Raw genomic sequence first — 11,537 nt, 5'->3', positions numbered from 1 at the left:
ACAGCTGGACCTCATGGAGGCATTTCCCCAACTGAAGCTCCCTTCTCTGTGATAACTCCAGCCTGTGTGAAGTTGGCACACAAAACCAGCCAGTACAATTGTTGTGAAGGTATAATCCACAGGGTGACCACAGATGATGTTGAAGGGCAACTGTGATCTTGTATCCACCCCCCAAATGCTTGAATTACCGGCAGGCCTCATCCCCACAATTGTATTTGAGGCTGGAGATGAAGTTCAGGGCTGTGTGCATGCCATGGAAGTATTCTACCCTCTGAACTACAGCTCCAGCCATCTATTTTTTTCCTCAGCATTTCATTAGGAGGATCAGGGAAGGCCATCTCCGGCTACATGGAAAGCTTGATGCAGACCTGAAGCCTGGGCTACATAAGATGGGTGTGTGTGTGTGTGTGTGTGTGTGTGTGTGTGTGTGTGTGTGTGTGTGTGTAACAGCAAAGGAGAGAGGGATGGGGGGCAAGAGAGTCTTCAAGCTCCTCACAGACTCAAAATAGGCAGAGGCAGACAGCAAGTACAGCCCCAGAACTGCCTGTCAACTGGCACCTGCCATGTCTAGGACTTGGCTTGGACCTCACAACGCCATAGGGAGACACTGAGTCTTCGCCTCCTTAGCTGCTCACTAGAGAAACCTGGGGCTTAAAGGAGCTGAAGACCAGGTGGCAATCACAACACTAGAAAATGGTGGGGCTGGGGCTAGAATCCAAAACAAGTCCTTGTAAGCCCGAGTGGTACTGCATTACCAAGCGCTCCACGGCCTTTCTCTGATGTCTTTTGTCTCTTTTTGGACAAGCTTAAGAAACGTCCTCTCCACAGTGTCAAAGAGAGCCACACAAAAGGATGAGGGTAGATAGTCAGACTAATCCTTCTGTCCTTAGACCAGAGAGCTCAAAACAATTTTCAATGTCTTTAGTGGGGTGAGATGGCTCAGCAGGTAAGGCACCTGTTACCACATCGGACAGTTTGAGGCCAATCCCTAGGACCCATAGGGCAGAAGAAAACTGACTGCAAATTGTTCTCTTCCCTTTGCATACAAAATTAAGTGTAATTTAAAATGAATAAACAATGTCTAGTCAGGGAATGAATACACTCTCTTCTCTTCTCTTCTCTTCTCCCATCCTCTCTTCTCTTCAAGACAGGGTTTCTCTATGTAACTCCAACTGTCTGGGAACTTACTACATAGACCAGGCTGGCTTTGAACTCATAGAGATCCATTTAGCTCTGCCTCCCGAGTGCTGATGTTAAAGGAATGAGTGTCCACCAGGCCTGGCCATACACTCATGTTTTTCACAGTTCCCTTCTACCCCAAGGACTTCACACTTTATACTAATCACCTGAACCTTCGTAGCGCTATTTTTCTTTTTTAAGTAGAGAATAGAGTTACTCAGGGCATGGGGAGGGGAGTTGAGAGGGTAGTAGTAGTAGAGATAGAGAAAGGCAGAGAGAGAGAGGGAGAGGGAGAGGGAGAGGGAGAGGGAGAGGGAGAGAGAGGGAGAACACGCACAGAGGAGTAGAGACTGGCCATGAACATGTGGAGTGGAGAGAAAGGGGAGCAGGAGCAAGAGGATAGAGCAAGAGCAAGAAGTGCATTTATTTATTATATGTAACCTTTACTTAGGATTAGAACAGGAGAGAAAGAAAGTAAATTTCAAGGCACTTTCTTCCTTTAGTTGGCATTAAGTGCCAACCTCCTGCAATATCAACATTCAAAAAAGACTAGCTTCTGATATATAGGTAAAAGATAAACAAATATACCTTGATATCGTTGTCTATTCCACCAGAGATAATCTGATCGCTTGTGTCATTGAAGGTCACAGCTAACACCTGGTATGTGTTCTGAAATGTCTGGATAGCTGCTTTCTTCCGGATGTCCCAAAGCTGAAGCAGAAAATAGGCACCATCAGTAACACCATCCTCGGGGCGTCACAGCTCACCCTTCCACTCAGCCTCAGAGGAAAAAACACTAGACCCTTGCTAATGCTTGGCAGTTCAGCTCTTCCCCACCTGAAACCAAAGCCCACCAAGCTACCACCTTCCCATCCAAACTAGAGCAGCAAATTACTAAACACCAAGCTTGCCTCCAAGGCCATGTGTATGATAAACTTTCAAATAAACAGAATATGGGGTGGAGAGATGGCTCAGTGATTAAGAACACTGGCTACTCTTCCAGAGGACCCAAGTATGATTCCCAGCACCCATATAGCAGCTGGTTCCAAAGAATCTGACTCCCTCTTCTGGTCTCCAAAGGCATCAGGCATGCAAGTGGTGCAGACAGACAGACATGTAGACAACACACCTATACACATCTTAAACAAATGAAAGCAGTATGTAAAACGTAAAGACAAACCATATACAGACCTGGATAATGCCCAAACTGTACTTCCTGCTTGCTCAAGAAAGAGGACCATGTGTGTTCAGCTAAGTTTATATACCGTTCTCTGCACTCAATCAGCAAGCCTTATGGTGGACTTAGCAAGGTTGTAGCTACACTGTTTTAATCTCACAACATCCCCAGTGCTTTCATTTTGAAACAAGAGTAGCCCAAGAAATGAGATCAGTTTCTCACACAATGGAAGGCTGGTGGAACAAATCATTTCAGAAATATCTTCATACTCTCTGTCTCTCTAAAGACAAGGTCTTGCTGCTGCACAGGGCTCCAAACTTCTGGTCTCAAGGATTTCTATTGTCTCAGTCTCCCAAGTAGCTGGTACCAAAGACACACGCCACAGCTTAGCTCAGACACTTTTGTTAAAGTATGAATAAACAATGTGCACCAGCTTCTGAAAGGCTGGGCCAAGCCAACTGCTTAAGCTCAAGAGTTTGAGGTTCTCTAGGCCACACAGCAGCCTGTTTAAATACTTGAATTAAAAAGAAAAAATCCAACAAACCAAACCAAAAAACCATCCCCTTCAAAAACCTCCCAAAGCTTGAAAAAAACATAGTGTAAGTGCATGTGTGCTTGTGTGTGCATGTGCATATCTGAATGCACATGTGTGTATGGATGATGTCCTCTATTGGTCTCCACCTTAAATTTGAGACACATATATGCATATATCACACACACACAACGGCAAATTAACAAATGGTACACATTGTTTATTCACATTTTAACAAAAGACTCTGAGCCACACTGTGGCATATGTCTTTAGTACCAGTAAATATGGAATAAGCAAGATTATAGGATATGGACTAATAAGACCATAGAGTAAGTTCTAGGTCAGCTAGGGCCAGAGTGAGATCAACAACCCCAAGAGGGCTATAAGATTACTACTCATTGGGTAAAGCTGCTTGTTGGTAAGCCTGAGGACCTGCAATTGATCCTTGCAACCCACACAGTTGGAGAGAACTGACTCCTCCAAGCTGTCCTCTGGCCTCCACACGCACATCACCATGTGCATGCCCCACCTCCCCCAGTAAACAAACAGGTGAAAATTTTAAAAAGGCTAGGGAGATAGCTCAGTTGAAAAAGTGTTTGCTAGATACACAAGCACCTGGGTTTAGATCGACCCCCAATACCCATGAGTAAGCTGGCATGATAGTGCCCAGCGCTGGGGAGATGGCATAGGGTAATGAGGCTTGCAGTTGGCTATGGTTGCTCAACAGATGAGCTCCAGGCTCAGTGACAGACTGTTTCAAAGAGTAGGTGAGAAAGAGGAAGACCCTGGAAGCTGACCTGTGGCTTTCACCTATGTGAATGTAAGCACAGGTATGCACACCCACACATCCTGTGGAGGTGGAGGCAGGAAAGGAAGTTATTACAGTACAAGGTGGGGTCTGGGTGGCCTATACTTGAGACCCTGCCTCAAAACAGAAGAACTGTCTTAGTCAAGGTTTCTATTGCTGTGATAAAACACGGTGGCCAAAAGCAACCTGCAGAGGTTCATGTCAGTTTACATCTCCAGGTAGCAGTGCATCAGGAAGGAATGCAAGGCAGGATCTCAAACACTGCAGGAACCTGGAGGCAGAACTCATCATCAATCAGAGAGATACCCCACAGGCTTGCCCACAGGCAGACTTCCCAAGGACATTTTCTCAACCAAGTCCCCCTTTCCAAATGACTCTGGCTGTGTCAAGCTGACAGAAAACTAGGCAGCACAAAAACCCAACCAACACCAAAAGAACACAAAAAGCTCAACACCATAGTTTATAAAAGAAATGCAAATAACAACAGTTACTCTGGCATGGTGGTACACTGCAGAGGCAGGCAGGACTCTGTGTTGTGGCCAGCCTGGAGCCTGGTCTACATAATGAGTTCCAGGATAGATGGGGCTACATAGAGACCCTGTCTCAAAAAAAAAAAAAAAAAAAAAAAAAAAAAAAAAAAAAATCAAAACAAACAAAAACCAAAAGCAACAAACAAAACCCCAACAAGAAAGATACTATGACCATGATTTTATTTTTATTTTTAGGTTTTTTTTGGGACAGGGTCTCATTATGCAGCTTTGGCTACATAGCTACTTTAATAAAAACTGACTGGGCTGGACAGTGGAGGTGCACGCTTTTAATCCCAGTACTCCAGGGTGGGGAGGCAGAGGCAGGCAGATCTGAGTTCGAGGCCAGCTTGGTCTACTGAGTGAGTTCCAGGACAGCCAGGGCTACACAGAGAAGCCCTAAGTGGGAAAACCAAACAAGCACAGGACAGCGTTGTATGCCTATAGCTCAGCACTGCAGAGACTGAGGGAGGCACAGCACTTCCAATTTCAAGCCCAGTCTGGACCACGCAGTAAGTCTGTCCTGAAACCAATCAACTAACCAACCACAACCAAAAGTGCCAGGCACCGTAGTACACAGTATAGTCATTTGAACTCGGAGGTCAGTCTGGCCACACAGCACAGACTCAGTCTCACCAGACACCTCTGATCCTAGAGGCTTATACAGGAGGAACAATGGTTCTGAGGTGAGGCTTCTATATGTGGTAGGACCCTGACTCAAAAACATAAATCAAAAAAAAAAAAAAAAAAAAAAAAAAAAAAAAAAAAAAAAAAAAAAGCTAAGAATTTATCTTTCTATTCCCCACTTCCAAGTAGCATGATCACAGAAGTGGAATACCACATTTAGCTGTGAAAAATTTCTTTGGTGCCGGGCAGTGGTGGCACTTGGGAGGCAGAGGCAGGAGGATTTCTGAGTTTGAGGCCAGCCTGGTCTACAGCCAGGACAGCCAGGGCTATACAGAGAAACCCTGTCTCGAAAAACCAAAAAGAAAAATGTCTTTGAATATTTTTGTAGTGTGCACTGTGATGCATTTCATCTGTGTGTAATGCACAGCTTGTGGAAGCTGAACACTGACACTGGGGGCCTGTCCACCTTACACACTGAGGTGGGGTCTCTAACTAAGCCTGAAGCTCGTCATTTCAGTTAGTCTGGCAAGCCAGCTTGTTCCATGGATTCTGTCTCCACTGTCAGTGCACTGGCATTATAGTAGGCCACCAGGCTCAGCATCTTTCTCACTCGGAGGTAGGTATCTGAGTTCTGGCCCTCATGCTTGCACAAAAAATATGTTTTCTCAGCCTCGAAAAAATGATGAGTCTCCTGTACCATATAGCTGTCATGTTAATTACATTGGTATACTGCGGTGTGCTTGAGATAAGTAGACTCCAGGAGTGGAGGAATCTTCTGTTGTCTCCTCCAAATCCTCACCCTGGGTCAAACTAGCTCTGTAATGGGGAGATGGAGACCCTGTGCCCTTGAGAACATCAAGAAGGTAGCTAGTGCCAACAGGGGTCACTACTGATTATCCCATGATATAAAAATGCCCACAGTGGGAACCAGAAACCAGGAGCTCAGCCATGGGAGAACACTCCACCCCCAAACAAACAAACAAATACCAACAAACTAAAAGACTAAGACTGTAAGGCTTGGAGAGTGAGCTGCTCAAAGTCACACAGTTCACCGCTGAGTCACAGGTCGGGTCCAGGCAGCCCACTGCTTCCAAGTAGCATTTTAATTAGGAAATTTTAAGTGTGCTTTGGAATACCAGCAGGAAGACAGGATAGAGCTTACATTACGCCACCTTACCCAGTGACACAGAAAGATAATACTCACCTTAACTGTACCGTCGTCACTGCCAGTGCAGACAAGCTGGGGGCCCCGCCTGGCTGGGTAACAGGAGTTCACAAAGGAAGTATGCCCCTTTAGCCTTTTCACTCTCTCTCCTGTTTCACTATCCCACACTGCCACAGTTTTATCTGTCGATGCTGAGAAGAGCATGCTAGAAAGAGAACACAAAATAAGGCAAACTAGAGACTGAAGAGACTCTCAGTGGTCAAGAGCACTGGCTGCTCTTCCAGAGGACCTGGGTTTACTTCCCAGCACCCACACAATGGCCACAGCTGGTTATAACTGATGCTCCCTATTGTCTTCTATAAGTACTGCACGCATGTGGGGTACAGACATACATGTAGGGCAAACCCCTAAATGCATAAGATAAAAAGATAAATGTCAAAATAGAAAAAAAAAAGACAAAAATCACCTCTCTCTTCTCCCCCTCTCCCTCACCAGAATGTGTCAAGTTCTTCCAGATCACTGCCTGCTGCACTATGAATTTAGCTCACCACTACAAGGTGCCTCATCTTGCCTTTGGGAATCCTATTCCCCTTCTAGATTCTGTATCAGGTTGACCCACACCACACAAACAGTATAGTGGTTTTATCAATTTGTCTTTTCCCCCCTTTGAGATACATATGGACACAATGCCCTCTTACATGAAGTATTTAAGTACCACATGCTATGGTGAAGATGGGGCTGACTGGTAATTCTAGATTTAATAGATGAGTGATTCCATCCTTTGTTCTGTCTCTGGGAGTGATTTCTAAGTTAAAGTTGATCTCAGAACGCTCTTTCTTTCACCAAGACAGGACCATGCTATGTAGCCCAGGCAGGTCTTGAACTCAAGACGATCTTGCCCCATCACCACCCAAGAGCTGGGAATGGAGTACATGCAACAATGCCCATTATAAAGATCATTTAGTTCTATTTTATGACAATGGCTATGTTGCTTGTAAGTGTATGCCATATCTATAGGCCCGTAGAGGGCATTGAGTGTTCTGAAGTTACTGAGTTACTGGGGGGGCTGTTGACAAGAAATGTGGGTGCTGGGAACTGAACCTGAGTCTTCTGCAAGAGCAGCAAGTGCTCTTAACCTATGAACTGTCCCTCCAGTCCCTTATAATGTGTTCTTAAATTCACAATGTAGTAATGTGAATATTACATTAGCACTGTAATAGTTTGAGATCAGAAATGTGCAAACAAGCCAGGTGCAATGTTCACTATTCACGAGCCACGGCAGGAGGACTGCAAACTCAAGGTCAGACCTAGTAAATGACCAAGACTTTGATTCAGAGAGAAAAAACAGGGGCTGTGGAGATGGCTTATCTGGTATGAGGACCACAGTTCAAATCACATAAACCCTGGGTCTGGCCATGCATACCTGTAACCCTAGCTCTCTGACAGGGCAGACAGGAGAGGGTCACTGGGGCTTGCTACTCACCACCTTAGCTGTAGACTCATTGAGAGAGCTTGTCTCAAGAGACTAATGTACAGAACAGCAAGACAGGACACCGGATGTCCTTTGCCCTTAAATGCGCGTAGGCACGCATGTATGGGTGCAGACACACTCTACCTCCAAAATGCCACCATATGTCAATAGCATAATGTCTATCTTGGAATACAGGGCTATGGACAAGTAAAAATAAAAATAAAAAAAAAAAAATTAAAGAAAAGATCATGGGTTAGTGAGATGGCTGAGAGGTAAAGGTACTCACTACCAAGCCTGATCTCTGTGTCCCACATTTTAGAAAATAAGAACCAGTGCCCCAAATTGGCTGCTAACCTCCACAGTTGTTCTCTGCCATATGCGTGTTCTCCCCCACTCCCCATCTAATAAGTATGTCAAAACTCAACAATTTTGGTAGAAAAAACTTCGGAAAAGTGTATAATATAAACAGTAATTATCTTTGGAGAGGTAAAATGTGGAAAATTTCCCCACCTATTTGCTTCTTTTTAATTTTAATTTTTTTGTCTTTTTTAAACACCATTTATTACTTTCATGATAAAAATAGCTAACCTCAGCCCTCTGAATCTCTTAGCAAATGGAGGTGTTGCCAGTCTGATCCCTAGAACCTAAAGAAAGGAAGGCAAACAAAGAAAGCGAGCGCCGCTTTGCGGAGCTCTGACCTGTATCCATGCACCCCTCTCACTGAAACATATCACACACACACACACACACACACACACGAGAATAGATAAAAAAGTAGCTCTGGCTACCCTAAAACTATGTAGACCAAGCTGGCTTCAAACTCAGAGACCTACCTGCCTTTGCCTCCTGAGAGCCAACATGTACCACTATACCAGGCAATAAAAATGTGAAGAGCTAATTTCAAATTACATTTGCTTTATGTCACAGAAAACAAACTGGTCTGAGTACTGGCAGATTGGGAGAAAATGATGATGTGCTCTTTTTTTTCCTTTTTTTAAAGTTTTTTGAGATAGGGTTTCTCTGTGTAGCCCTGGTTGTCCTGGAACTCACTCTGTAGACCAGGCTGGCCTTGAACTCAGAAATCCACCTGCCTTTACCTCCCAAGTGCTGGGATTAAAGGCGGGCACCACCACTGCCCGGCTAATGTGCTCTTTATTTTACACTACATTGCCCACATGGGCCTTAAAACTGTAATTCTCCTGCCTCAGCTTTCTCAGTCTGACATTACAGGACTACAATACTATGCCTGCTAATACATACCAGTTTTTGAGAACGTCTCCCAAGAGACAGAGCTCAGGGCTGATGGGTAAAGGATGCTAAGCAATAGCGTGGGAGGTGGCTGTCACTTCACATGGGGACCACTCACTCACCTGCCATCTGTGTTATAATGCAGTTCCATCACTGCTCCACTGTGTCCCTTCAGCGTAGCATAGTTATCACAGTCTCCATAGACATTCCACAACACTGTTAGGAAGAAATGAAAGGCCATCATCAGCCAGAAAAGCGTTACTTGACTTTTTGAAATTATGGAAACAGCCATAGAACAACATTGGTTCATCAATTAGATCAGTTTTCCTGACACTACAACCTCTTGTGTGTGTATGCTCGCAGGTGTGAATGCAAACGAGTGCATGGGAATGGAAGCCAGAGGAAAACTTTTGGTATTGTTCATCAGGCACCATCCACCTTTCTTTCTGAGACAGATCTCTCAAGGTCAGGAACTTGCCGAGTAGACTAGACTGGCCAGCTGACGGGCCCCAGATCTACCTGTCCAACTCCACAAAGCTAAGAGTATAAGCACATGCCACCTTACCTGGCTTTATGAGTTCTGAAAGTTGAACTCAGGGCCTAAGTGACTGAGCTGTTTTCTCAGCCTTATTAGACAAGACTTGATTATTTTTATTTTATATATTTTGCTTGTGAGTATGTATATGAACCATATGCATGCCTGAAAACTGTGAAGGTCAAAAGAGGTGGTAGTTGGATTCCCTGGAACTGGAGTTACAGATGGATGTGAGCCATCATGTAGCTAGTGGGAACTGAACTTAGGCCCTCAAGAGCAATATCTGCACTTCCCTGCTGAGGCAACACCCAAGCCCCTTCAGCTTTAATTTTTACAAAGTTGGCGCCCTTTCTTATATGCTCTGAATCTATAGAGTTTGAAAAGAGGACTGTTGGGGCAGAGTACCTCCACTTCATTTCTATTTATTCTTTAAAATATTTATTATTTACTGACGTGTATGGAAGTGGGGCAGTCAGAACATAGCTGTGGTAATCAGCTGTGTGTGTGTCTGTGTGTGTATTCACACCCTCAGGGGTCAGAACACTGGATCCCCTGGAACTGTATTATAGATAGTTTTAATGTCAGGTGCTGGGACCTGAACTCAGGACCGCAAGTGGTCTTTGTTGTTGTTGTTGTTGTTCTTTTGTTTTATAAATAGTTAACTTTTATTTTATGTACCTTGGTGATTTGATTGCACACAAGTCTGTGCGAGGGTGTCAGATCCCCTGGAAGAGGAGTTAGATTGTTTTTTTTTTTTGTTTGTTTTTTGAGACAGGGTTTCTCTCTGTAGCCCTGGCTGTTCTAAAACTCACTCTGTAGACCAGACTGGCCTTGAACTCAGAGATCTACCTATTAAAGCCAAACTGATGCTCTTGCTAAATCAGCTCAAGAGTTGTCTCCATGAAAAATATATTTTTAGGGCTGGAGAGATGGCTCAGCAGTTAAGAGCATTGACTTCCCAGCACTTGGGAGGCAGAGGCAGGTGGATTTCTGAGTTCGAGGCCAGTCTGGTTCTACAGAGTGAGTTCAAGGACAGCCAGGGCTACACAGAGAAACCCTGTCTTGAAAAGCCAAAGAGCACTGACTGCTCTTCCAGAGGTTCTGAGTTCAATTCCAGCAATCACATGGTGGCTCTCCTCCATCTGTAGTGGGATCTGATGCCCTCTTCTAGTGTGTCTGAAGACAGCTGCAGTGTACTCATTTAAATAAAAAGTAAATAAATCTTAAATATACGTGTGTATGGTGTGTGTGTGTGTGTGTGTATATATATATATATATATACATATACATATATATATATATGTATATATATATATATATGGAGAGAAAGAAAGAGCGAGAGCTAGCATGCACGCTGTTCTTGGTAGCATGGGCCTGTAATTACAACACTTGGGAGGCAGGGGCAGGAGGATTAGAAATTCCAAAGTCATTCTCACTACATAGCCAGTTTAAGGTCAGTCTGGGCTACATGAGCATGACAAAAGGCGAATGGAGGAGGGGAGGGAGGGAAGGAGAGAGGGAGGAAGAGAGAGAGGGAAAGAGGGAGAAGCAAAGAAGAATATGTAACTCCAAACTCCAACCACAGCACCCGCTTTCCAATGTTTCCTTCCTTTTATTTACTATGTGGACTTGAGGTTGTACCAGAACTGTGCTCAGCATTTTAACACCCTGCTTTAGCATAACTATAGCTTAACTTGCCAATTTAGACTGATGTCTCATGCTTTCGATGGCACTCAAAATTAAAGAGATCATTATTAGCCGAGTGCAGTAAGTAATTCCAGTTCAAAAACTGTGCCTTACGTATGAGCCGGTCGAATCCTGCAGAAGCCAGGGTGGATCCATTGGGGTGAAACTTGCAGCAGTACACTTCCCCTTCATGTCCGGAGAGCAGCATGATAGGAGCTTGAAGGGAAGAACACCTCGGTGGCCCCTAAACCAAAGACAGGTATGAGGCAGCCCCTGTCCACAGGCAAAGGAGAGCTGGGGCGGCGCAGCTCCTCTGGGTCAGGGGTGGCACCTCTGCTCACAGAGCTCTCTGGCCAACCCCTTGGACAGTCCAGAACATGCCCAGTGTGCTCTTTCTTCCCTAAGGCTATTTTTGTTCCACAGCCAAGTTCTGAGTTCTGACTGCTTGATCAGGTTGAATTCATTTATGCCTCAGGATCTTAACATAGAAAGATGTCTTTCATAAGAGCCCTTGCCTTATTTTGTCTCTTTTAAATATTTCTTCCCCAGAGTCTGCCTTTCATCACTCAAATAAGAGTAAGG

At 44.6% G+C, this 11,537-nt stretch overlaps 1 protein-coding gene across 2 annotated transcripts in view; it reads right to left on the bottom strand.

Annotated features, from left to right (window-relative positions):
* Snrnp40 (small nuclear ribonucleoprotein U5 subunit 40) overlaps nt 1-11,537 on the bottom strand; it is a 28,033-nt gene that overhangs the window by 14,721 nt on the left and 1,775 nt on the right. For both annotated transcript variants that reach the window (XM_031378833.1, XM_031378834.1), the window contains exons 2-5: nt 11,070-11,199; nt 8,857-8,950; nt 6,055-6,220; nt 1,768-1,890 (exon numbers count right to left, since the gene is read on the bottom strand). In XM_031378833.1, coding sequence (XP_031234693.1) covers nt 1,768-1,890; nt 6,055-6,220; nt 8,857-8,950; nt 11,070-11,199 — 513 coding nt within the window. The remainder of the gene's footprint in view (nt 1-1,767; nt 1,891-6,054; nt 6,221-8,856; nt 8,951-11,069; nt 11,200-11,537) is intronic.

Source organism: Mastomys coucha, unplaced genomic scaffold (genome assembly GCF_008632895.1).
Source record: "Mastomys coucha isolate ucsf_1 unplaced genomic scaffold, UCSF_Mcou_1 pScaffold18, whole genome shotgun sequence".
In the NCBI taxonomy this organism is placed as follows: Eukaryota; Metazoa; Chordata; class Mammalia; order Rodentia; family Muridae; genus Mastomys; species Mastomys coucha.
Note: the sequence above shows the minus strand (reverse complement) of the source record. Positions and strands in the feature narration are given on the sequence as shown.